The sequence below is a fragment of the Amphibalanus amphitrite genome, unplaced genomic scaffold (assembly GCF_019059575.1).
Source record: "Amphibalanus amphitrite isolate SeventyFive unplaced genomic scaffold, NRLGWU_Aamphi_draft 000101F_arrow, whole genome shotgun sequence".
Taxonomy (NCBI): Eukaryota; Metazoa; Arthropoda; class Thecostraca; order Balanomorpha; family Balanidae; genus Amphibalanus; species Amphibalanus amphitrite.
In genome coordinates, this window is record NW_024881596.1 from 134508 (window position 1) to 157471 (window position 22964).

The window sequence follows — 22964 nt, forward strand, 5'->3', positions numbered from 1 at the left end:
CACTAACACGAATGACGTCACGCATGTGGGCGGAGCTATGGGCGGAGCCTAACGCACGCGGCAGTCCAAGCCGCCATATTTGAATTTATATTTTAATAGAATCTTGCCGATATTTTGGGTGAAGTCAATTTATATGGATAGCTTGGTGACAGTTTAGCTATACGAATAATAATTTATTATGGATGTGCGTATATTCAGCTTGGAATTGCAATTAAAGTTCCGCACCGCATAGATTCGAACTCGGGACCTTTGGGATACTGCGCGGGCACGCTAACCACAACACTACCGCGACCGCGCGGCGGCCGGCGGCAGGGAGGCTGCGGAGACATGGGGGGACATTTTACGCTTTTGTGAAAAAAGCAAAAGATTTAGCGAAAAACACGTAATAGATAACTTGCAGAAAATTGTCTGCTCTTTCAGATAAGATACTTAGGTTTGATATATCTTGTGCAGACTTCATTCTACAGTGCTTCGAAAATCGCTCATTTACATGGGGATTGAACGGGGCTTCGAGACTTGACTCCAAATGACGTCACGAGCTGACGTCACGAAAAGGTAGAATCGCCGGACGACCCTACCTGGTATATAGGGCCTTGCATATAACATGGAATTGTAAATAATCAGTAAGATTGGTCAGCATCAGGAGAAGTGCCCTCAGCAAACTCTGCCAACTGATTCACCCACCATGTGACGTCATTGAAACTTCAAAAAGCTATCATCAAATCCATTTGAAACGCAAAACTAGCCTTTTTATGCCTTCCCCAGTCAAAATATAGCAAGGCAGAAACTATTAATCTGGGGTAAAGGGTACAAAAATGACAATAAATCTGAAAAAAGTGATGATTTTTCGCTCAAGGTAAAAAAATTTATGATGTCATCCTAAGGAATGATTATTTTACAAATAACGCCACGCAATAAATAGAACTGTCTGTTATTATGACGCGCAGGAAACAAAATATTATTGTTCAATTTTTCTTTGTCAACAGACTGATAGCATACTAAGCAAATCAGCTACGAGGACAGCATTTTTGTGTGCTCGTCGTTTTCACAATGATATTTCTTGAATACTATCTAGAAAACAAACTAGAGAATATACTGATCCATTCATTCTTGTCGTTTTGTTATTGTTTTTACATGTCAATGTCGGATGTGGTTTCGGGTTTTATATACCTTGGATTTCGGAAAAGTTAATGAAATGGGCCATTGTAATAGATTTAGCAACTGCTCATACCAAAGGAAACAATGATAAATTGACTGATTATCAGATGTACACAAGAAGCATCAAATGTATATACCTACCTGTCTTCTTTGTTGTTATTGCTGGTGAGTTAAGTGGTAGCTGCCCTTACCAGGGGGTAAATATGAAGATGATGTCCGAGTGGTATGTAGAATGGTATGTTGTAGGTTGATTGGTACCTAGTGGGTTAGTAGGTTGGAGGTATGTAGGTTGAATTGAAGGTTAGTAGGTACCTACCCACCATTCACCAAGATGGCTGATTGGCCATCTAGTCAGGTTCTAAAGATGCTTGGTGAATGAGCTGGCCTCCCAGTCAGCAAATTTTGTCTGTGCCATGGCTGGTTTTACTCTGGCTAGCTCCGGAATTTGCTCCAGCTAAAGTACGGGCAAAGTCTGGGGCTCAACTGGAGCCGACACGCAATCCCGGAGCTTGCCTGCACCACAGCTGGACTTACGCTGCATCAGCTGTGCCATAGGCATCTCAACCGTATTTCAACCACAATAAGCCAGAGCAGCTACAAGGCAGCCGGACCTGGCCGTAGAGAGCCTGACTTGAGCCAGACTTGGGGGTCCGAATCCATACCAACTCAGGAGCGCTACGGCAAAGGCTGGCTAACCAGAATATGCTCATATGGACCCAAACCCTGGCTCTGACAGCATTTTGTTTACACCATCCCAAATCTGACATGTCACTTGTCAGAGCTGCCAGGGCAAAATGGACTTGAGCCAAACCAAATTGCTGGCCGGGCTACAGCCTTGGTTTGCAGCTCAGTTCAGTCATTTGCTATTTGAATGGTAGAAGCTAACCCCCTGGACTTTGCTGACCTGATTCTGTTTCTGGCTGTAAATTTGGCATCTGACATTGCTCTGACTGTCATTCCAGCATGGCTGCGCCAGGCATCAGGGCAACTTCCTGATGTGTACCAGCAAGGTGTGCTGCAGCCTTACACCAGCTACTCTGATGTGACCCTTTTCAAGTTCCATGTGCCACCAGCTACAGCCAGAGGCCGCTGGCAGTTTGCTGCAGTACATGATGATCCCAGCTGCCAGGCCAGGCAGGTGCATGTGTAAGTAGGTATCTGTTTAAGGGATGAGGGTAGATGCACTGAGCTTCCATTGTAAGAATATGACATACCTGCCTGAATGTGACTGTACTTTTGCATCTTGGCATCGATTGGGTGCAATAATAGGTCGAAATCTTTTACTAATTATTAACAGCAGTATTCATTATAAGATACAAACTGACCAGTTTTTTTGTCTCGACAGTTTTCTGCAGTATGGCAGTTACCCTGTGATTAACCACGGGAATGGCTCGGCCCTGTTCGACCGAGGTGCCTCTCTCCGGCGGCTGACAGTGGTCAGCACTCCCCAGCCTCATCCTGCCACTGAGCTCACTGTGGAGGCCCCCCAGCCGGGCCAGTGGTATGCTGCTGCGTACATCGCCGATGCGGATCGAACGGTATCACAGCAGGTGAGTTTGTTCCCAATGCTGATTGCCCGTCGCTGTCGTGGAATTCGACGAAAATAGTCAGGTCAGATGGATGACAGCGTTTATCGTCGGAAAACGTAGGCTTTTATCGTGGGTGTCGGAAACGTTGGTACGCGGTCAGGCGGAAAGACGGTTACTTTCCGACGAGCACGCCTGGAACGTATCTGACATCATGCGGCAATTTGAAGTTGCATAGGAATTTAGAACATCTCTTTTGATTCGATGTAATCTCTCTGTGTTGATATGCACGCGGTTTGCCTAGCACTGTCCAGCTTCAAGGCTCTACCCAGTACCCAGTCACCATCATTGTTCATCATTCCCCATCACATCCATTGCCTCTCGAATACCTCAGAATCTGACGGATCCTGCTCCCCCACCCCCAGGGCCTCAGCCACCGCTGCCAGTACAGCCTGGGCTCGATCGGGTACTGGCGTCAGGAGACCCCGCAGCTGCTGCCCGTCAATCAGCCGGTCAGCGTCCTCACCATCGCCAGACAGTCGTTCTTTAGGTGAGCTGGATTCGTTGTGAGAGGAGAGCTTCTGTTTTACAATTGTCTGACGGTCTTAGTTTGGTTGAGATGGCGGGTACGGCTCTGGAGAAGACGCGGTGTCCATGGATGGTTGATTCCGTTATATTCACATGCTTTCGTGACATTCACATTTCGTCACATCACATGACATCACATTCAACTCTGCTGTCTGCCATAAGGGCAAACCTTGATATTATGGTTATCGATGAGAGTATTGAATTCGACACCGATGTTCGCGATTGGTTTTGTGTTTTCGCGCAAATGCGGTGTCTGCACTAGTTAGTAATATAACGATCGGCAATTACTCCCTCCCGTCAGGTTTTTCGTTCCATCCGGCGTCGAGTCAGTGTCAGTGTCGGTGTCGGGGTGTCGACCGGCGAACTCCGCAGGACCGCCCCCCGACGCCGTCCACCCCTGTCTGGCCTGGGTCGGTCTGAGGCCGAGCGCCCTCCCCAATGGACAGGCCGCCACAGGTGGGTGTGCAGCGGACTGGACTGTGTTGGTCCTACTGAGTATGGCTCTCATGGAGACACCAGACACTCGTAGAACAAGGTTTTTGTCGAGACTGTTTTTGTCTTCACGGTTGTCACGTATCAACATCAGCTCCAAATTGCGTTTATCGGGATTTGTCGTTCATTGACAACCGATCCATCATTACAGTTTTGTTTACTAGGGTTCATCACCGTCACATGACTGAATTTCTGCCCTCTCCGCACAGACGGTGACCATCTGTCGTGGGACGGCGGTCCGCCTCAGTGGAGTGTCTCCGGGCTGCAGTCGGGAGCCACTCACACCCTGCGACCGGAGCTGCTCTGGCACGACGTCTACTATTACCTCGCACTGGTGGCTGATAATAGCGCCGAGCTCACCGTTACTGTTACATTGAGACGTGAGTCACCGTCGCATTCAGGCGTGTTTTACCGTCGCACCCTGACACGAGCTGCGAACATGGTAGGTTGGCGAATTTAGGTCCTATTTTGGCTTTTGGCTTTGGCGACCGGCTGTTTTTTTTTTTTTTAGAGATGGGAGTGTCGTTTTTTCCGAATTTCATCCAGCTTCAAGTATGTGTCTTAGAACATTCATGTAGCTGCATAAATACTCCGTACCGTCGATTTAGCTCACCGCACCCCGTCTTTCTCCCTCAGAATGCGAGTTTCTGACGACGGACGGCCGACCGCCGGCCGCTGACGTCACCACTACTCAGCTGGCGAACCGGTCACATGTCGCGGGCCCTCCGCCAGAGCGGTGCGCCCCACTGACCCGTCTGACCCGGGTTCAGTACGCTCAGGACTTCACTGACACGTTCCTGGCTGTGGTGAGCTAGACTTTTTTACTTTTTTCTTAAGTAACTTAACTACTTAATCGTGCATCTTGCACTGCAGCTGCATGAGAGTTTCTCACGCTACAGCAATATTACTGAGTTGACGATCAGGTTGCACCAGTTGGAGAAATGAGAGAGCTTATCGCTATATGTATTTGTTCTTTGGATGTCTTCCGTAATAATATTTTGTATCGCCACTAACCATTGTCCTTTCTGCTTTGCTCCTCAGAATGCCGCCTTCTACCACACGTGGCTGGCACTTACGGAGAGGAGGATCAGCTCTGTCACGTTCGAGACACATGAGTTCGAGGATATCGGTGGTACTCTGTACGTCGATTTGAGGCTCAGCAAACTCATCATGGTGAGAGGGGTTTAGGGTGCGGTAAAGATATAGCATGGAACAAATGGCTTTCAGGATTAAGATGGTGTTTTGTGTTGACTGACTACATATTTATTTACTTATTTATTTATTTATTGCACTTCTTAGGTTCATTCCACACATAGACTGGGTCACATAGACTGGGACTGGAGTTTCCGCCATCTCAGACCTGGTGTTTCTAGGCGGCTTACGTCAATTAGACGTCCTGTTGACAGTTCAGTTTTGTGCGCTTTTGGGCATGACGTGTGATGTACCTAAGTACAGTCCACGGCATAAGTAATGCGCGGTTTCAGTCCTGGGTATGTTCTGCTTCTGAAGCTTAGGAATGATTAGCCAGACCACAGTGAAACTTTGAATGTAGCTAACCTGTATCGTTAGTCGTTACCCTTGCAGCTGCAACTTTATCTATTGACGTCTTCTTTTCGATCACTCCGCATTAAAATTCGCCAGTCAAAGCCATCCGTTGAGATTGGTAAAACCGACCCCCACCAAACACGATTTGGCAGCACTGCAAAGACGTCTGCTGGGCGTGAAGTTTTCCCTTCACCATAGGGTTTACACACAAACTGGTCAAAGTTTGAGCCAGGATATACTAGTCTAAAAATGCAAAAAACGAACAAATTTTGGCATCAATAGATTCAGCATTTCATCGTGTGACTCAAACCGTCCATCATTTGGCCTCAAAGGAGGTAAAAATTGTTCAAAATCGAAGTTGAAAAGATGCTTTCTGAGCACATAATCTGGTAGCAATCTTGTGACCTGCTATAAGCAGCTTATCGATAATTTACAAACATAATTATTAATATGCTGCTTTAAACAACATTAATCATTCATTTTGAGCTTTCAGTACTTTAACCCGCGCCCCACTGGGGGGGGGGCTATTTATAGCCCCCCCTCCCGTTTTTCTGCAATAACTTCCAAACCGTTTGACGGATCGACGCCAAACTTTCAGTACCTTCGGCTGCATCAATTTGACACCTTGTGTCAAAATTTGAACTTCGTAGCTACCATAGGTCGGCCGGAAATGACGTCAGAGTGACGTCATGTTCGTCCGATTTCGACGCAAAACATTGAACCACGGCAATCGATCCCAAGAGCTCAGTTTTTAAGCTAGATCCAATTTCTTTGCATGAAAAGGACTCAGAATTGACCGCGCTATCAAACTGCTATCTCGGATTTTCAAAATTTTGAAAATTTCGAAAATTATATATAATAATATTCAAAATTCATATTTTTATATTTTTTTCAAAATTTTTTTGACTTTTCGAAAAAACCGGAATATATGTGACAGAATGCATGATTATGACTAACTCTAGCAAGTTTTAGCTTAATATCTTCAAAAATGGCCAAGTTATACGCATTATTGCAAAAAATTCAAAATTATTAATTTTTCAAATCAATTTTTCAGTACGTATTTGACATCGTACACCAATATAAATGGCACCATCGTGTTCCTGAGCTCAAACTGCATCCAATAGACACCTTTTTTGTTGAAAAAATTTTAACTTCAAAATTTGACCTTTTTTGACCTGAAAGTGACCTGATCTAAGCTAAATTCGACTCAAAATGACCTCGAATGACACGGAAGACATCAAATTCGAAATCTGTGGCCTAAATGGACCATAAAACATGTGTCACGTGACCGACGCATGATATAATATTTTCGTGACCTGTGATGACCTGACCCTGACCTGAAAATCAAAGTACAAGTTTAGTACCCTCAAGGTATCTAGAGCATCTGTTCACGAGTGTGGAAACCAAAAATGAGCCTGATCTGACTTGTAAGACGGCGGCCAGAGCCCAAAATGTGAACAAGCCAAAATGCTAATAATTTTTACTTTGACCTGACCTGTGACGTCATCGGTGACCTCGAGGTCAATGAAATTAGGTTTCGCTCGACAGTTTTTCCGGGGCTATCAGACGCCGTTTGAATTTTGACGATCGGCCCAGTAGTTTCGGAGTTAGGAGGGGGGGGCTATGAATAGCCCCCCCCCCCCCCCAGTAGGGCGTGTTATACACAGACCCCAGTGGGGCGCGGGTTAAATAAGGTCAAAACATCGCAAAACACAAAAGTTAATACAATAGTCACGTGGGTGTCAGGAAATGTCACAGGTGCGTCAAATTTGTGACTGGGGCTTTACTTTCAAACATCGGATCTACCTGTTTCTTATAGGTATCTTGGGTAAAACCGCACATTACTTTAGTGGTGGGCTGTACCTTATCGGTCTGTTTAAATGCAATTAGGTGATTCAGGCCAGGCGATGACACTCCCCCTCAGTGGCGGTCGCAGGGGGGGGGGCCATCAGGGCCATGGCCCCCCCCCCCCCAAAGGCAAATCAGGGGGGGCCATCATATCATTTGGCCCCCCCCCAAACAACCGATGGGCCCCCATGGCCGTATGGGGCCCTGGCCCGTATTCGATTGTCACGAGGCTCGAGAAACCCTCGCCAGCTATTAGCAGCTCCCATACCAGTCTTTGGGGGTCCTACACTGACCTCTGAGGGCCCTTCAGTGGCGGTCAAGCGTCCACCTTGACCGCTGAGGACCCGTATTGACCTCTGAGGGCCCTCCACTGGCCTTTGAGGGCCCCTAAACCGGCCTCAGGGGCCCAACCGGCGTCTGAGAGCCTCACACCGGCCTCTGGTGGCCTCATTTCTGTCTCTCGAGTCCCAAGACTAGCCTTTAAAGTGTCTCTGAGGGCCCCGCACTGGATTCTGAAGACCAGATGTCGAGCCAGCATCGGCCTCTGGGGGCCCATCTTGGCCTTTGAGGGCCCTCCGCTGGTCTCTGGGGTCCAACGCCGGCCCATGCCGGCCTTTTAGGGCCCCACACTGACCTCTAAGGGCCCATGCTGGACTGTAAGGATCCACATTAGCCTCTGAGGGCCCCCCGCACTGGATTCTGATGACCCAATGCCGGCCGCTCAGGGCCCGCATCGGCGTCTGAGGGCCCATCTTGGCCTTTGAGGGCCCTCCGCTGGCCTCTGGGGTCCAACGCCGGCCCATGCCGGTCTCTTAGGGCCCCACACTGACCTCTGAGGGCCCATGCTGACCTGTAAGGATACACATTAGCCTCTATGGGCCCCACACTGGATTCTGAAGACCCGATGCCGGCCTCTAAGGGTCCGCATCGGCCTCTGAAGGCCCATCTTGGCCTTTGAGGGCCCTCTGCTGGCCTCTAGGGTCCAACGCCGGCCAATGCCAGTCTTTTAGGGTCCCATTCTGATCTTTGAGGGCCTCATGCTGGCCTGTAAGGGCCTCCGAGAGCCCCCCGCACTGGATTCTGAAGACCCGATGCCGGCCTCTAAGGGTCAGCATCGGCTTCTGCGGGCCCATCTTGGCCTTTGAGGGCCTTCTGTTGGCCTCTAGGGTCCAACGCCGGCCCATACCGGTCTTTTAGGGCCCCACACTGACCTCTGAGGGCCCGTGCTGGCCTGTAAGGACCCACCTTAGCCTCTGAGGGCCCCGCACGGGCTTCTGAAGACCTGATGCCGGCCTCTAAGGGCCCGCATCGGCCTAGTCTGAGGGCCCATATTGGCCTTTGAGGACCCTCTTCTGGCCTCTGGGGTCCAACGCCGGCCCATGTCGTTTTTTTAGGGCCCCACCCTAACCTCTGAGGGTTCCATGCTGGCCTGTAAGAACCCATATTAGCCTCTGAGGGCCCAATTCGGTCTCTGGTGGTCTCAAACTGCCCTTTGCAGGCCCTGTACTGGTCTCTGAGGGCTCTAAACTGGCCCTTAAGAGCCCAAACCAGCCTCTAAAGGTCCCACGACCCACACCGGCCTCTGATGGTCCCATTTCTGTCTCTGGGACCGAAACTGCCCTTATGTGCCTCTGAGGGCCCCGTACTGGCTTCTGAAGGATCGATGCCGGCTTCTGAGGACCCATGCCGGTCTTTAAGTGCCTCATAGCGACACCTGAGGCCCCACACTAGCCTCTGAGGGGCCCGCAAACTGGCCTATGAGGTCTCTACACCGGCCACTGATGGCCCTATGATGTTCTCTGAGGGGCTCAAGCCTTACCTTTGGGCGTCACGCACTTGCTTATGAAGGCCCACATCAGCCTCTGGGGCCCTACCTGGGGCCTTTGAGGCCCTTCGCTGACCTTTGGGTCCAACGCCGGCCTCTGGGGGTCTGACACCGTACCTACTCTAAGGGCCCCATTGCAGCCTCTAGGCGATAGGTATTGCCGAAGCGCTATCGATGGGCCCATAAGTGTAGGAACCATGGGTACAGTGGGCGTAGTTGCACCAACAATAATTCTGCAGTGAGTGCAGACAATGTATTCTGCATCCACAATAATCTGGAACAAAATCCCCTTTCCTCAGCAACACTACTTTCCATGCAGCACGACAAATTTGAGATATTTTGCCCAATATCCGTCTTTCGAAGCATTTGCTACTGTAATGGTCTTCAAAATTTGCATTTGTGCTCAAGTAAAAAAAAAAAGATTAAACGGAAGTCGGAACACATGTGATTGAACAGTGAACAGATACCGATGACCCACTGTTCAAAGTTTTAGCATGATGATCTTAAAAAATGGCAAAGTTTTTTTTTGCAAAGAAAATGGCAAAGTTAGCCGCCTTTACTTTTGCGGTAGTCCATTCACAGTTGCGTGAATTATTGACATAATCAATGCTTCAAAATGCACTTTTCGGTACCTTTTCCACATGGTGCACCCTCAAAGCTTTCAATGAGCCTCCGCTCGGGGGGTGCCGCTCCCTACCCCCCCCCCCCCCGCTTCACCGGCCATGGCCTAGATTTCTGCACCCGTGCACTACGCCTGTGGGCCCCTTTAAGCTAGCACCGGGCCCCCCGGGTCAGCGCAGGGGCCCCTTTGCCAAGTTGGCCCCCCCCCCAAACTCCAAGTCTGCGACCGCCCCTGCTCCCCCTTCGTTTTCAGGGCGACTCTCGTCAAGTGGTGACCGTGTCTGGCTGCGTGTCGCCCCACGTCCTGCCTGTTACGGACGCCGGTGAACTGCTCTGCCACCCGGGGCTGGCCTTTAACCTGAGCTCTGCCAGCGAGCGGCAACTCTCCGCGGTTCGGCTGGTGCCGTTTCCCGAGCCAGCCCGCTGGTTCGTCTCGCTGCGCACCAGCTGCTACAATGCCAGGTAAGATTTAAAACATGTATTTATGAATCTAGTCGCCGTAAGAACGGCTGACATTTAGTTAGCAAACAGACATTTACCTTAGATCAGAATGAAAAACACATGAAATAAAGATCGTCTGGTTTTTGCTGTCCGCTTGCGCAAGGAAATGTCTGCATTTATTTCTGCTATCTGGCCTTAATTGTGTCCAGCCAAGTGCAGTAACCCTCGTTCACCCGTACCATCTTCCCCAGAACTGGCCGTAGTTTCCCTCTCTCAAACAATCCCTCCCCATCTTTGCACACAGCTCTGGCAGCCAGCTACCCTGCGTCCGCTCCCAGTACGCAGTGAACCTGGACGTCCACCTCCAGCCGTGTGTGTGGCCCGGCGCGCCGTGTGGAGAGCACGGTATATGTCGGGAGAACCACCGTGGTCGGCTCTACTTTACCGCTTGCAGCTGCCTGGACGGTATGTGATGGGCGATGGAATATGGATGCTTGGATAGTGGCTAGTCAGTGGATGAGGGTGGTGGAACGATTTAGCGTGGACAGTGGATAACATTGTGGAATGTGGAAGTTGAACAGTGGGAGCTAGATAACAATACCAATACCAATTTATTCCGGCAAATCCACATACAGTGGCTATTCCTTGCCATCGGTCAAGTTGTAAAAACGAGAGGTATAAACAGACATTCAAACTGTTCGTGGCAGAATGCGGATGGTCGGAGCTGCTGACGGATGTTGAAAGTTGGACGGACTGGAGGCTTATGTAGACTTACTTAGGGCCTGTTCCAGCGCCTCCAGTAGAAATTCTTGACTGGAGGCTCTACCAGAGGTTTCACTGGAGGCGCTGGAACGCAATCTGGAGATTTCTGGAGATTGGCGTCATAGATACCAAAAGAATGACGATTGTTTCTATCTTGAAACGCAAAATTTGTTTTCAATATTAGTAAAAAAGATTAACAAAATTATAGCAATGTAATTTTCATTACATTCAAGTTGTAAAATTCTCAGTCAAAAGTTCTTTGTTTACATTCGTGAATGTCACATGTGCGCCATAATTGTAGACCAGAGCCTCCAGAGAAAATTGGACCTCCCAACTCTCTGGAGGCTACTGGAGGTTTCTGGAGCTTTGGCGAGAGCTTTCTGGAGCTTTCTGGAGGCGCTGGAACGCTCTCTGGAGGATACTAGAGCTTTCTGGAGGTTTCTGGAGGTTTCTGGAGGCGCTGGAACAGGCCCTTAGACTTATTTCGTCGACTCCATCTAGTAGATGCAGGACTCTGTGGACAGGAGTCGAACCTTCCCGTTGGAAAGCCAAGATGGCGTGGGAAATGGTTAGGGCCTTGGAAAATGGTATCGGCCGTCCGTTGAATGCCACCGAGCCCCAATTATTGACTAATGTTATCCTTGCAGACATATGCCAACATTCTATTGTTTGCTGGATCGGTATCCTATGACCCCCTAACCGGCCACTGACATCCCATTCTCTCGGCAGGTTACCGCGGCTGGGACTGCAGCGACGGCTCGGCAGCAGTACCCTCCGGCCGCCGCCTCCTCTCCGTATCCCTGCTCACCCTCAGTAACCTGGCACTGCTGCCCGCCGTTGTGCTGTCCCTGCGCCGCCGCCTGGCCACCCTGGCTTTAGTTTACGCTGCGGCTATGGTGGCCTCGATGCTGTACCATCTGTGTGACCAGCTGGGTCGCCAGCTGACGGGCACGGGATACTGCCTGCTGCGGTTTGAGGTGGGTGGCGGTGTGTGGGGAGCTTTGAGCGGGATGGGCCGGGGTTTTCATGGGGCGACGGCTGTTACCTGTTATACTGCATGGGTGTTGGGATAGGATGATTATTGAGATGTGAGCTGAGGAATGAGGATATCAGCGACTACGAGTCCCGAGAATTTAAATTTTGTTAGTGGTGTTTGCGCCTTTTTCGCAAATGACTGTTGACACAGGTTCAGTGATTTTTCGGCGATTTTTCGGCTCGATTATCATTCACCCAATCACCTCTTCCATTTTATTAATTCTACAACACTAAATGATGTTTCCTTATCGTACCTGATCTCATAACACCTTTACCCGACAGGTGTTACAATTCTGCGACTTTTTCGGCTGCGTACTGAGCTGCTGGGTGACCCTGGTGAGCCTGGCCGAATGGCGGCGGGCCGAGCCTACACTGCACGTGCTGGGTGCAGTGTTAGCGGCGGCTGCCGTGCGCTGGCGTCCCACCGCGCTGGGGGTGTTCCTGGTACCAGTTCTGCTTGCTGCCGCCGTACCGGTGAGGGAGGGGTGGTGGATTGGGAGGGGCGTGTGCGGAGGGAAGGGGCGGGGCGGGTGAAGGGGAGATCGGTAGATAGGTCAGGTGGTGAGGGTAGGGGAGTGAATGGCCGCGGTTACATCGTGGTAGTATTATAACCAGGGATGCGGAGCCGTGGAAATTTCAGACGGCTCCGGCTCCGGCTCCGGCTCCGGAGAAAAAAATCGGCTCCGGCTCCGGCTCCGGCTCCGGGTGAAATGTTATGGCGGCTCCGGCTCCGGCTCCGGCTCCGAGTAAAATGGTCCGGCTCCGGCGGCTCCGGCTCCGGCGGCTCCGGCTCCGACTCAGTACATCCCCTATGCAATCAATTAAATACGGGTGGAAGAAAAATTGGATTGGTTATACGCGTTACTCTTTGCCATGACCGACTCACCGCGTCCCCGCGCAAACGCACCTCGGAGAGAACTAGCAGAACGAAGGACTAGGAAGCGATGGCATTGGAAACGCAGTTGCCGCGAATCGGAGTTCACTGAACCATCGTAAGCTGACACTCGTCTCGGCTGCATTGGGGTGGGGGGGTGGGGGTGGGGTGGGGGGGTGGCGTGGGAAGAGACGGTGCTGGGAGTCACAGTCCACTGCACTGGCTTCAAAACAATGGCCGTCACCTGATGACCGGTACTCATGTTCTGGGGATGCAGTAGACGTGGGGGGGGGGGGGAGGAGCAGACAGGAAGTTGATTGCGTACTGTGGGATACTGGGGATATTCGGCTTTTTTCATTCACTTGATGGCCCATGACGTACTTACCATATGTTTTACTGCCTTGTACTGTCAAACCGAACTAGGTCAATTTTTCTTTCCTCTTCAAAAAATAAAAAGGAGCCGGAGTCGCCCCTTTTTTGGCGGCTCCGGCTCCGGCTCCGGCTCCGGGCTATATTGTTTCACGGCTCCGGCTCCGGCTCCGGCTCCGGGCAAAATATGCCGGCTCCGGCGGCTCCGGCTCCGACTCCGGCTCCGGCTCCGCATCCCTGATTATAACAGGTGGCATTTGCAGCTGTGGTAAAACTACTACTGGCCGCAGACACAGATGATACCACATTGATAGGAATGTTGTCGCGAGGGCAGCTTTGAATCCACGCCAGTTTGAGACTTGAGTCCAGAGTTTGAGCTTTGAATGCTTAGTGATTACAGACTATCACATAATGACGGTTACCTGTTCAACTCATTTAGTCTGGTCTCGTGGTTGAGTGCCTGTTTTTAATCATTGTTATCAGTATAATAGCGCTCACTCCAGGAACAATGTCCCAATGCGGCCAATCCCCCTTATCCCGGACGTATATAACCCCGCTCACTGCTTTCGCAATTCCTCGCTAGGTGGCAGTGTACGCGGCGCGGAGCTGGCGCCGCGGCCGACTGCTGAAGCTCAGCCGCTCCTGGCTGCTGCGACACCTACTGCCGGGGCTGACGCTTGCCCTGATCGCTGTCGGAATATTCACCGGCCTGGAGACAGTCGACAACTACCAGGTGCGCTGGGGTGTAGAGGCGATGAGGGGGCGAGGCGTTCATCAGTCGCCATCTGGCGGAATTAATTATATGGGTGTGTTTCGGCCGAGTTGGTGATAAGGGAAACTTACAGAGCTGGAAAGACAAATGGCAGTTTGGTTGGTTAGGCATTGAGCAATGCATTTCGCTCTGTTAGTATTATCGGATAATGCGGTGATGCGCTGCCTCCGTTACCGTCTTATTTTGTCAGGACGTGACTTTTTATTCGTTTCCTTCGACACGTTGCAGTTTGCACGAAGCGACTGGTATTTCTGGTGAAAAGCTCGGGGCTATAATGGCCGCTGGCATTTTCAATGAAGCTGCGTCTGAAAACTTCGAACAATTTGTATGTATTCCAATATTTTCAGTAACACGCTCTTCTTCCTCTTTCAGTACACGCACAGTGCGTGGCACCTGGCGCTCTCCCTGTCTCTGCTAGCCCTGCTGCCTGACGGCGGCCGGCGGGGCCCATCACCCTCCGACCAGCTCCAGCTGATAGCTGAGGACGCAGACAGCGACAGAGTATCCTTTCGACACGAGCTGGAAGAGCTGGGAGCGGGCCGGGGGTCGCCGACCTTCTGTAGATCGGACTCGGCCGCCCCCGTCCGTGCCGTGGTCGCCGCCCCGGGCACCGCTGGCAGCTAACACGGAATGGATACAGTGGAGACTTCTGACACAGCTGAGTTGGTTTCTGCGAAAGGTGCGTCCTCTGCAGTCTGAGGTACGACGATCTAGGAGAAGTTATGGTAGCTGGTAAGAGTGTGATGACTGTTACAGAGTGGGCGAAAGGGAAGGCATTACACACATTTTTGATCTATTTGTCGGGGGGGGGGGGTGCACTGAATCATCGTAAAGGTGCTCCTCTGCCTTGCTTGGATGTATCACGGATCATGTTTTTACGGCAATGTTGATTAAACGCTGTCTTGCATGGACCTGATATTCCATGGATGAGACTTTATGGTGCAATGTTCTAGATCTGACTATTCCGTATCGTGTTTCTGATAGCCCCTTTGATAAGTGGATATGCCTAAGCTATGCAATCGATCCGATCTTGAGGTGCTTTGATATATCCAATCCTCTGGTTCTGACGTCTTGGTTCCGACATATTGTCCTGGGAGCTGAACTTACATCCGTTGGATCTAAAGGATATCTTGTGTTAAAACATCTCCTACGGCGGAGTTCTTTCCTCTGTCCCGTGATGTTCCAATGTCGAGCGCTGGTTCTGCCCTTTTGACGTCGAGAGTCACTCAACACTTTCCAGGCTATCACTGCCGTCTACTCAGCCTACACTCTCTGTATAGTGTACAATCTCATCACGGTCCCGACCGGCCTCTTCCATCGTATCCCTTTGCTTTCATTCCTTCCAGTCTGCTTCCATCGCAACTGTCCGTGTCTGCGGCTACCCCGCTGCCTTACGCTCTTTCCTTCACATTCCCTGGCTAGTGGACGATAATCAGGTCACTGTCACAAACGTCCACTTCGTTCCATGCACCCATCCATCAGCAGACCGGGAATTTTCGGCCCTTCCCCGCCACAGAAGTCGCGGAGTTCCCGAGTTGTCAGCACTGTTCCATGTTCCATTGTGCTGCGCTACGGGCGTCTGATACGTCGCCCGATATTTACCTGTCGCGGTTATCGCGCTGGTATCTGCCGGCGGCGGGTGGTCGTTTGCTGGCTGAGTGCTAGCCGGGGTGTGGTCGAACCTTTTGTTTCGATGCTGTACGTATTCGGTCGAGTACCGTGCGGGGTTGTTGTTTGCCGTGTGTATGGGAGGAAGGTTGACTAGATGAGTCACTGCTCCGGTTTGGCGGCGGATGCTGTTTTGATGAGTCAGAGTACGGTTGAGTCGACAAAGTTACTGCAGGAGATGCTGTTGCCCTTTGCCCGGGTTTGACACGTGTGTGCCACAAGCTATCGGTGTTATCAAGCTCACGAGGATAGCGTAGAAGCAGTATACAATGCGTCCGCGGGATGGTATTAAGTCTAAGCTGGTTCGTTTCGCGCTGCGTAGTCATATGTGTAGACCCATAGCTCTTCTTACCAGTGTAAGATCTCCACTGTGTGCCATTTGATGCAGTTTTGTAAGCGGCTGTCGATATACCACCACGCCATTCGCATGATTTTGTCAGTCGCTACCGTATTGACGGAGTTTCTTTCCAATCTTTGGCGTAGCATCATCTTGCGTCATATTGTCAGAACTTTGATGCCATGATGAGACTTTGTAGCATCGTTAGAACAGTATCGTGACTCGTCCTTGAGAAGAGATTGTTAATGCTTTGTAGATGAGAGATTGGCTGAGGTTAACCGAGTATCTATCACTGCGTATCTCTTTTGAATCTCGTTGTCAATATCAAGAGGCTATTAGGAATATTGAATGTTAATGACGCTTTTCAATATGGGCATCAAAACCAGTGCAGCTCCATGTGATGTGTTTCTACGCTTATACGGCAGCTATCGCTTGTAGTTTTTTTTACGTTCAACGTACCATTGTCGTTTTCTATTTTTGTAGACATTTGACATCACCCAGGCGTTGAACTTATTTGTGAATGGCATGGTCGCAGAATTTTTCACGAAAAGTGGGTAAGGATATACTTGTATCTCCTTACCCGATCTCTGACGACTTCTTTTGCAGTATAGTCGTCCTCCTCCCTTGCAATCAGTAATTAATAAATTGCAGTCTTTTGTTTGTTGTGTGACTTAAATTAAGATAAATTGTGTGAAAAGTTCTGGGATTCTGCCACACGGTCCTGGTTCTCACCTCCATGTCATATGCGTATGTTGTTTACTTTTCATCATGTTGTGCCTTCATGCTGCATTTCTCAGCCCGCTTACTGCCGTACAGTGTTCCTGTCATAACGCGTACTCCATTGAACCTAACGCTTCCAGTTGTGTATCCGCAGTCGCTAGTTGCCATGTCTCAACGTTTATATGTCCATGTCAACTGTAAATACTGCCTTTGGAGAATTTCTTGTGTTCCCATGTCTTAACGCTTATGTGTCTGTCATATCACATATGTACTGCCTTTGAAGTCATTCGTGTTAACTGTTGCATAATCGTTAATCAGGTATCTGCGTTGCTTGTCCTGTCTGTTGACAAAGTAAGCATTATAGCAAACTTGAGAGCGGTTGGAGTGCATGCACGCTTATGCTGGTTGGAACGGATTTGAATAGACGCTAGACAGTGATATTGTCTTGCCACTGTTCTACTGCCCAATACGATGCATGTATGTGTAGCTTTTATACGTGTCTCTCGTTTCCGAGACAATACATGTCTGCCTCATAAATCTTGTGTGTCTGGAAATGTCTGATGGAATGCGGCTAGGCTACTGTCTTTCATGATTCGACTTTTCGAATTTGATGCGACAGAGACGACTAGCTTTATGTTGAGAAGCCGAAATCATCACGATCATGCAAAGCTGGGAACGACTCGTCGTGAATCTGACATGGATTGACCATCGATCCGTACTATCTGACAGGTTTGCAGCCCATCGTGTTTTGGATGCGTGAGTCCTGGGGTCGGCGCCAGTCACTGACCCATTGCTCACCGGCCATGTGGCGGTCATTGCCCACCTCCGTCTATCGGTCAGGTCATCGAATCATGGCATAGTTCCGAAAGGGATCGGTGTCGTGCCGATCGTGTCCTGTAAATAGAGTGTCTCTGTGTGTCAGGACTTATCAGGCAGATGACGACTTGACGTCCGCTGGGAGCGTCACTCACTGCAAGACGGCTTTCATATGTTTTCTTATCAGCACAGAGTGCCCTTGCATCTTATTCCTAGAACTCCACTCCGGATTTGTTTCGCTTTTGCTTAGGGGAGATACCAGAACGTCCACCTTCTTTGAGCCGGATCCTTTCCACCATCTTCTGGCTTGTCCTATGATGTTTCCGGCTAGCAATCTGCGAAGCGACATCATCCAACCATGGCCCTGTCCTACTTAGCAGCACACGGGAGAGACGAATATCTCGGACCTGTTTGTGCCATGACGCTCCTGAGTCGGATCGCTCTCATCAGATCGGCCGCTCCTTTTGAACCAGAGCTGGCTGTTGAGGCTGGCGCTTGATTCTGATTCTTGTTTTTTCTTTTTATCATGAGATGAGTGGGCCGGATTTTAGTTGATGAGAGGACACCCTCAATTCATGGAACATGTTTACATTTAGTTGCTCTTGCGAATGTTTTTGAGACCGCTCTTGATGAGACTCTAATCTGATTCTTAGTACCGCCTAACTAACTTTCGGTGAGTGTGTAGAGACGCTCAGAAACCAAGCCGCCTATCCTCCATCGCAGTGCTATCAAATCTCAGCTTCAGGTCCTGTGATCTCGCCGCCTTCCATGCCCCGCCGCTTTTCATCTAGGTCCTGTGCACTGAGATGCGATCTTAACCCGCGCACCGACGGGGGTCTGCGCCAACTTCGCACCGACGGGGGGGCGGATGACCGCCCCCCCCCCCCTGAGATCTCGAGAACGAAGCAAGATAGCGACAAGCGGTAAACGGCATCGGATACGCACGGCCAAGTTCTACAATTTTTACTAAGGTCATTTTCAGGTCAGGTCAAAGATGACGTCACAGGGGTCGAAAAAGTCAAAATGGCGGCGCTAGATATGGAGAGAGTTTTTCTCGAATAACTTTCGAATTAGTCAAGATAGGAACAAACTAAGGGCATCATCGTGATCCTCTCGTCAATCCGCATCGAATGATATATATGTTGACCTCGAAAGGTCAAGGTCAAAGGTTGACCTCAGGTCACGTGACCTCGAGGTCATCATGCATATCATTCGATGCGTCTTGACGAGCTGAACACAATGAGACCACCCACGCGTCTGTATCTTGTTCCTGTACGGAGTTATTGGCCAAAAACCTTTGGTGACCTTTGATGACGTCACATGACCTCACAGCTGCCCAACAGCAAAACAGACCTCAAGGTAGTGAAGGTTGATCGTATATGAAGTTATGTATGGTATATGGGGCCATTCCTACCCGTTTTAGTGGTAAAAACAGGGAGTTGATTTTTCCCCCATTGACTTATAATGGGGAGGTCGCGAAATTGACCTGACCTTAGGTCACCGATATCAAAATTCCGAGATATACAAATTGTAGCTACTAATGACCTAATAATATCCTGCGACTTTCAAAGGCCTCCGACATTTACTATAGCTCTGGCACGGTGACAAAGTTGCAAAAAAGTGACTTGAGGTTGGGTCATTCAAAGTGACCTGGTGACCTGACCTTAAAAGGTAGGAGGTTCAAACTTGCACACCATGTGTAAAATTGATGAGGTTATAGTCATACCAAATTTCGCGGCGCTACGCGCCGCGGTTTTCCCGCTATTCGCGAAAAACCTCAGGGGGGGGGGGCGGATATCCGCCCCCCCCCCCGTCGGTGCGCGGGTTAATTATGCTCCTCGGTGTTCTCTGCTTATGGGAGAGTCCCGTGTGGATCCGGTCCGTCCTCTCTCCCGCCCTGTTTGCATGGATTACCGACCTCTATCCACCGTCCGAACTCCGTTCTGTGACGTCATCTATGACATCACCACCTGACCGACTAGCTGTTGGCTCTCAGCGCTCACACCATGCAGGGATTACGAGTGAGTCATCTTACCGAGTCGCGACCGGTGCCGGTAAAGGAGGGTCGTCGCTCAGAGATGACGTTAGGTGACGAGAGTGCTGGTGGTTGGAGGGTCACTGATGATGATATCGGTCAGCTAACAGACTCAGTGTGGAGGCCAGTCGTGCTGGACATTTTTGGCGGGGAGCGGGTGAGTCAGAGACTGATGTAAGGCGAGGCCAAATCTCGGTGTACGTGATGATGAATAGCAAGTTTAGCTAAAGCTGCACAGATGGAGCTACGATAAAGGGACAGTGAGGACTGAGAATGCTGCTCTAAGGCTCTCTCCATTGCCCTCTCAGTCTCATCCCTTTATTGAAAATTGGAAACGCCGATAGCTAACGTGAGCACATCGCGTACCTCACCATAATTTGTTACCTATGTAACAAATTCTGCTCCGTTTACCTATGTATGTATATGGTACGCTACTTTTCGCTGACTTCGATATGACGTTACCTATGTAATATGATAATGATAATTTGTTACCTATGTAACAAACAAAATGCTCCGTTTACCTATGTATGTGTTGACAATTCAACTTGACTCAACTCTCAACTCTCAAATAAATCCGAAAAATCTCCGACACAGACCTGGAGACACGTGGCTCAAGCCATTTCAATGCGTATATATTGAATCAGACGATTCCTGCGCACCACATCACATTTCTCAGGCCACGTCGACGACCGTCGAAACACTAAACCACTGCTAAAAAATAGTCGTTGAATCGCTGCCAAGAGAAGCGTTCACTAAATTCCGTAACATCCTCCCCCCTGAAATGCGAACTTCAGAGGGCGCGTTTCACACAGGTACGGAACCGATCTTACAACGACAGATCCATAGTTCACAGCGAACAAGACTGCATCACTTAATTCAATTCAGACAGATTCAGACAGAGAATCTGAGTCAAACGCATCAGTCTACAAACGCAAACGTAAATCGATTCACCACTCTTCAAACAAACAAACGCCAACCTCGACGCAAACGACATCAAACTTGTCACATCACCAGGGCCACTTGCACCCTGCACTCTGCGAGCCACCACACGCAACTGTCAACTCAGCGCGTCCTCTGCACGCCGCCTCACTGCTCAGAGCGACATCTACAGTCGGCGCCCAACACTACCTTGCCTGTAATCGCAGACGAGAGAAAAACAAACTAACACTGCTGACGAACACTGCGGTCTAACACCGCCGACGAATGTGAGCGGTTCACGGCTCAGAGGACAGCGGGTCGAGGTCAAAAAGCCTCTGGATGGGACGGGTTTTTAGACCAGACGGAGTCCGGACTTCTGCCGACCTCACCTTTCCGTCTCGGCCGGTGATCAGTCTCGTGACGACGCCATGCACCCACCTCATGCGCGGCACGTTATCCTCCTGCAGCATGACCATGGAGCCCTCGGACAGCTTACCTTGAGGCCTGAACCTTCTGACAGAAGGCGGCAGGGTCCTGACATACTCCTTGTACCAGACAGACCAAAATCTAGCCAGACGCTTCTCACACACACGAGCTCTCTCAGTCAGCGCCTTCGCATTCACACAGGCAGGGTCCTCCACCACCCGCGAGGAGAACCCGGTCCCTCTGCCCGTCAGAAAGTGCGCCGGGGTGATCGGGGGGCTCGAGTCCAGTCCATCACCAACAAACGTCAATGGACGGGAGTTAACACAACACTCAACTTCTAACAACACAGTCTCCAGCTCATCCCGTGACAGACAGCGTGACCCAAGCGACTTGCGCAGGCCCACTTTCACGGAACGGATGAGCCGTTCCCACCATCCGCCCCACCACGGCGAATGCGGTACAATGAAGCGCCACTCAGGCGCCAGATGACTGTAGACACGCTGCAGCTGCTTATCAGCTCCCCTGAAAGTAGGTGCGTTGTCAGAGTACATGATCCTTGGTAGACCGCGCCTGGCTGAAAAACGCCTGAGTGCTAGCATGAATGCCGGTAACGACAGGGCGTCAGTCATTTCAAGGTGAACGGCACGCGTGACAGCACACGTGAACAGGCACACGTAAAACTTCTTCCGTGGAAAATCGACGCTGAACAGGGGACCACCAAAATCAACACCAGTCACTATGAATGGAGGGGACTGAGTCACTCTGCAGCCCGGCAGAGGCGCCGCCTCCTCGTTGAACGGTCGAGAATCGTGACGAAGGCAGCTGACACAGCCGCGCTTCACACCCTTGGCGATGCAGCGCAAGCCCAAGATCCAATACGCTCCTCTGAGCGAAGTCATCATCGTTGAGACACCCGCATGTTTCAGAAGAACATGCTGCTCTCTTGCCAAAAGCACAGCCAAGTGACATTTTGGCAGCAGAATCGGGTGCTTCTCCTCGTACATCAAGTCAGAGAACTCCAGCCGACCCCTCACTCTGAGAAGTCTATCGTCAGCGATAAACGGGTCGAGACCGATCAGGCGCGAGCCCTTCGGCAGCGACTGGCGCTTCTCCAACGCGCTCCATTCTCCAGAAAACGCCTTCCGCTGCTCCTGTCGCAGCAGATCGAGCCTCGCGTCAGCTAGCTCGAGAGTCGTCAGATCAGGAAGACTGCACCTGTCAGCTGGGGCACGACAGTTCCGTATAAATCGACGGACCCAGCCCGCCACACGGACAGCCTTGGACATCTTACCCCAGCGTTCAACAGGAAATACTTCCTCAAATTGTGAAGTCACCAAACAGAAGGACTCTACTTCAACCATCTCCTCAGTAATAGGATCAGACACCTTCTCGTCAAACGAACACACAGCTCCGTCCGGTGTGCACAAGGTAGCACCGGGCGAGCACACGGCAGCGCCGGGTGAGCACACAGCCCCGCCAGGCGAGCACGCCGCACCGCCGGACGAGCACACAGCACCGCCAGGCGAGCACACAGCACCGCCAGGCGAGCACACGGCTGCGCCGGGAGTGCGCACAGCCCCGCCAGGCGAGCACGCCGCACCGCCGGACGAGCACACAGCACCGCCAGGCGAGCACACAGGCGTGCACACAGCACAGCCAGGCGAGCACACAGGCGTGCGCACGGTACCGCCTGGTGAGCACACAGGCGTGCTCACATCACCACCAGCTCGGTACACATCACCACCAAGGGAACACACGTCACCTCCACGGGGGCACACGTCACCTGCACGGGGGCACACGTCACCTCCGGGAGAACTCACAGAGACGCCGGACAAATCGTGCTGCACCATGACAGACTGGTTCACGTCAGATGTGTGAGAGTGTGACAGCCAAGATGGCCCACTGAGCCACAGCTCTGACCTCACAAGCTCCTCAGCAGACACCCCGCGTGTGGTGAGGTCAGCCGGGTTACACTCCCCCGGACAGTGCTGCCACCATTCAGGATCCGTCAGACTCTGAATTTCAGTCACTCTGTTGGCCACAAACTCCTTCCACTTACGTGGATCGGCCCTGATCCAACCCAGTGCTACCATTGAATCAGTCCAACAGAGGCACGGAGTACTGTGCGAGAGACGGAGCGCACTCCTCACGAACACGACCAGGCGGGCCGCGATCAGGCAGCCAAGAA

The 22964-nt window shown here is 50.9% G+C and overlaps 1 protein-coding gene across 1 annotated transcript; it reads left to right on the top strand.

Moving 5' to 3' along the window:
- Positions 1-1011: 1011 nt before the first annotated feature.
- On the top strand, positions 1012-17118 carry LOC122380595 (transmembrane protein 8B-like). The gene is made up of 14 exons (XM_043363876.1): positions 1012-1323; positions 2121-2304; positions 2504-2708; positions 3110-3234; positions 3574-3728; positions 3974-4144; positions 4401-4570; positions 4806-4937; positions 9857-10065; positions 10349-10509; positions 11536-11783; positions 12124-12315; positions 13668-13817; positions 14229-17118. The coding sequence occupies exons 1-14, from the start codon at positions 1191-1193 to the stop codon at positions 14478-14480; spliced, it is 2487 nt and encodes an 828-aa protein (XP_043219811.1). The 5' UTR covers positions 1012-1190; the 3' UTR covers positions 14481-17118.
- The last annotated feature ends 5846 nt before the right edge of the window (positions 17119-22964 follow it).

What these genes read in the sequence shown, in the direction of transcription:
- LOC122380595 (XM_043363876.1), top strand. Translation starts at nt 1,191, where the DNA reads ATGAAATGGGCCATTGTAATAGATTTAGCAACTGCTCATACCAAAGGA. An exon ending in CTTCTTTGTTGTTATTGCTG is followed by an intron (nt 1,324 to 2,120) that starts GTGAGTTAAGTG and finishes CTGTCATTCCAG; the next exon opens with CATGGCTGCGCCAGGCATCA. An exon ending in CAGGCCAGGCAGGTGCATGT is followed by an intron (nt 2,305 to 2,503) that starts GTAAGTAGGTAT and finishes TTGTCTCGACAG; the next exon opens with TTTTCTGCAGTATGGCAGTT.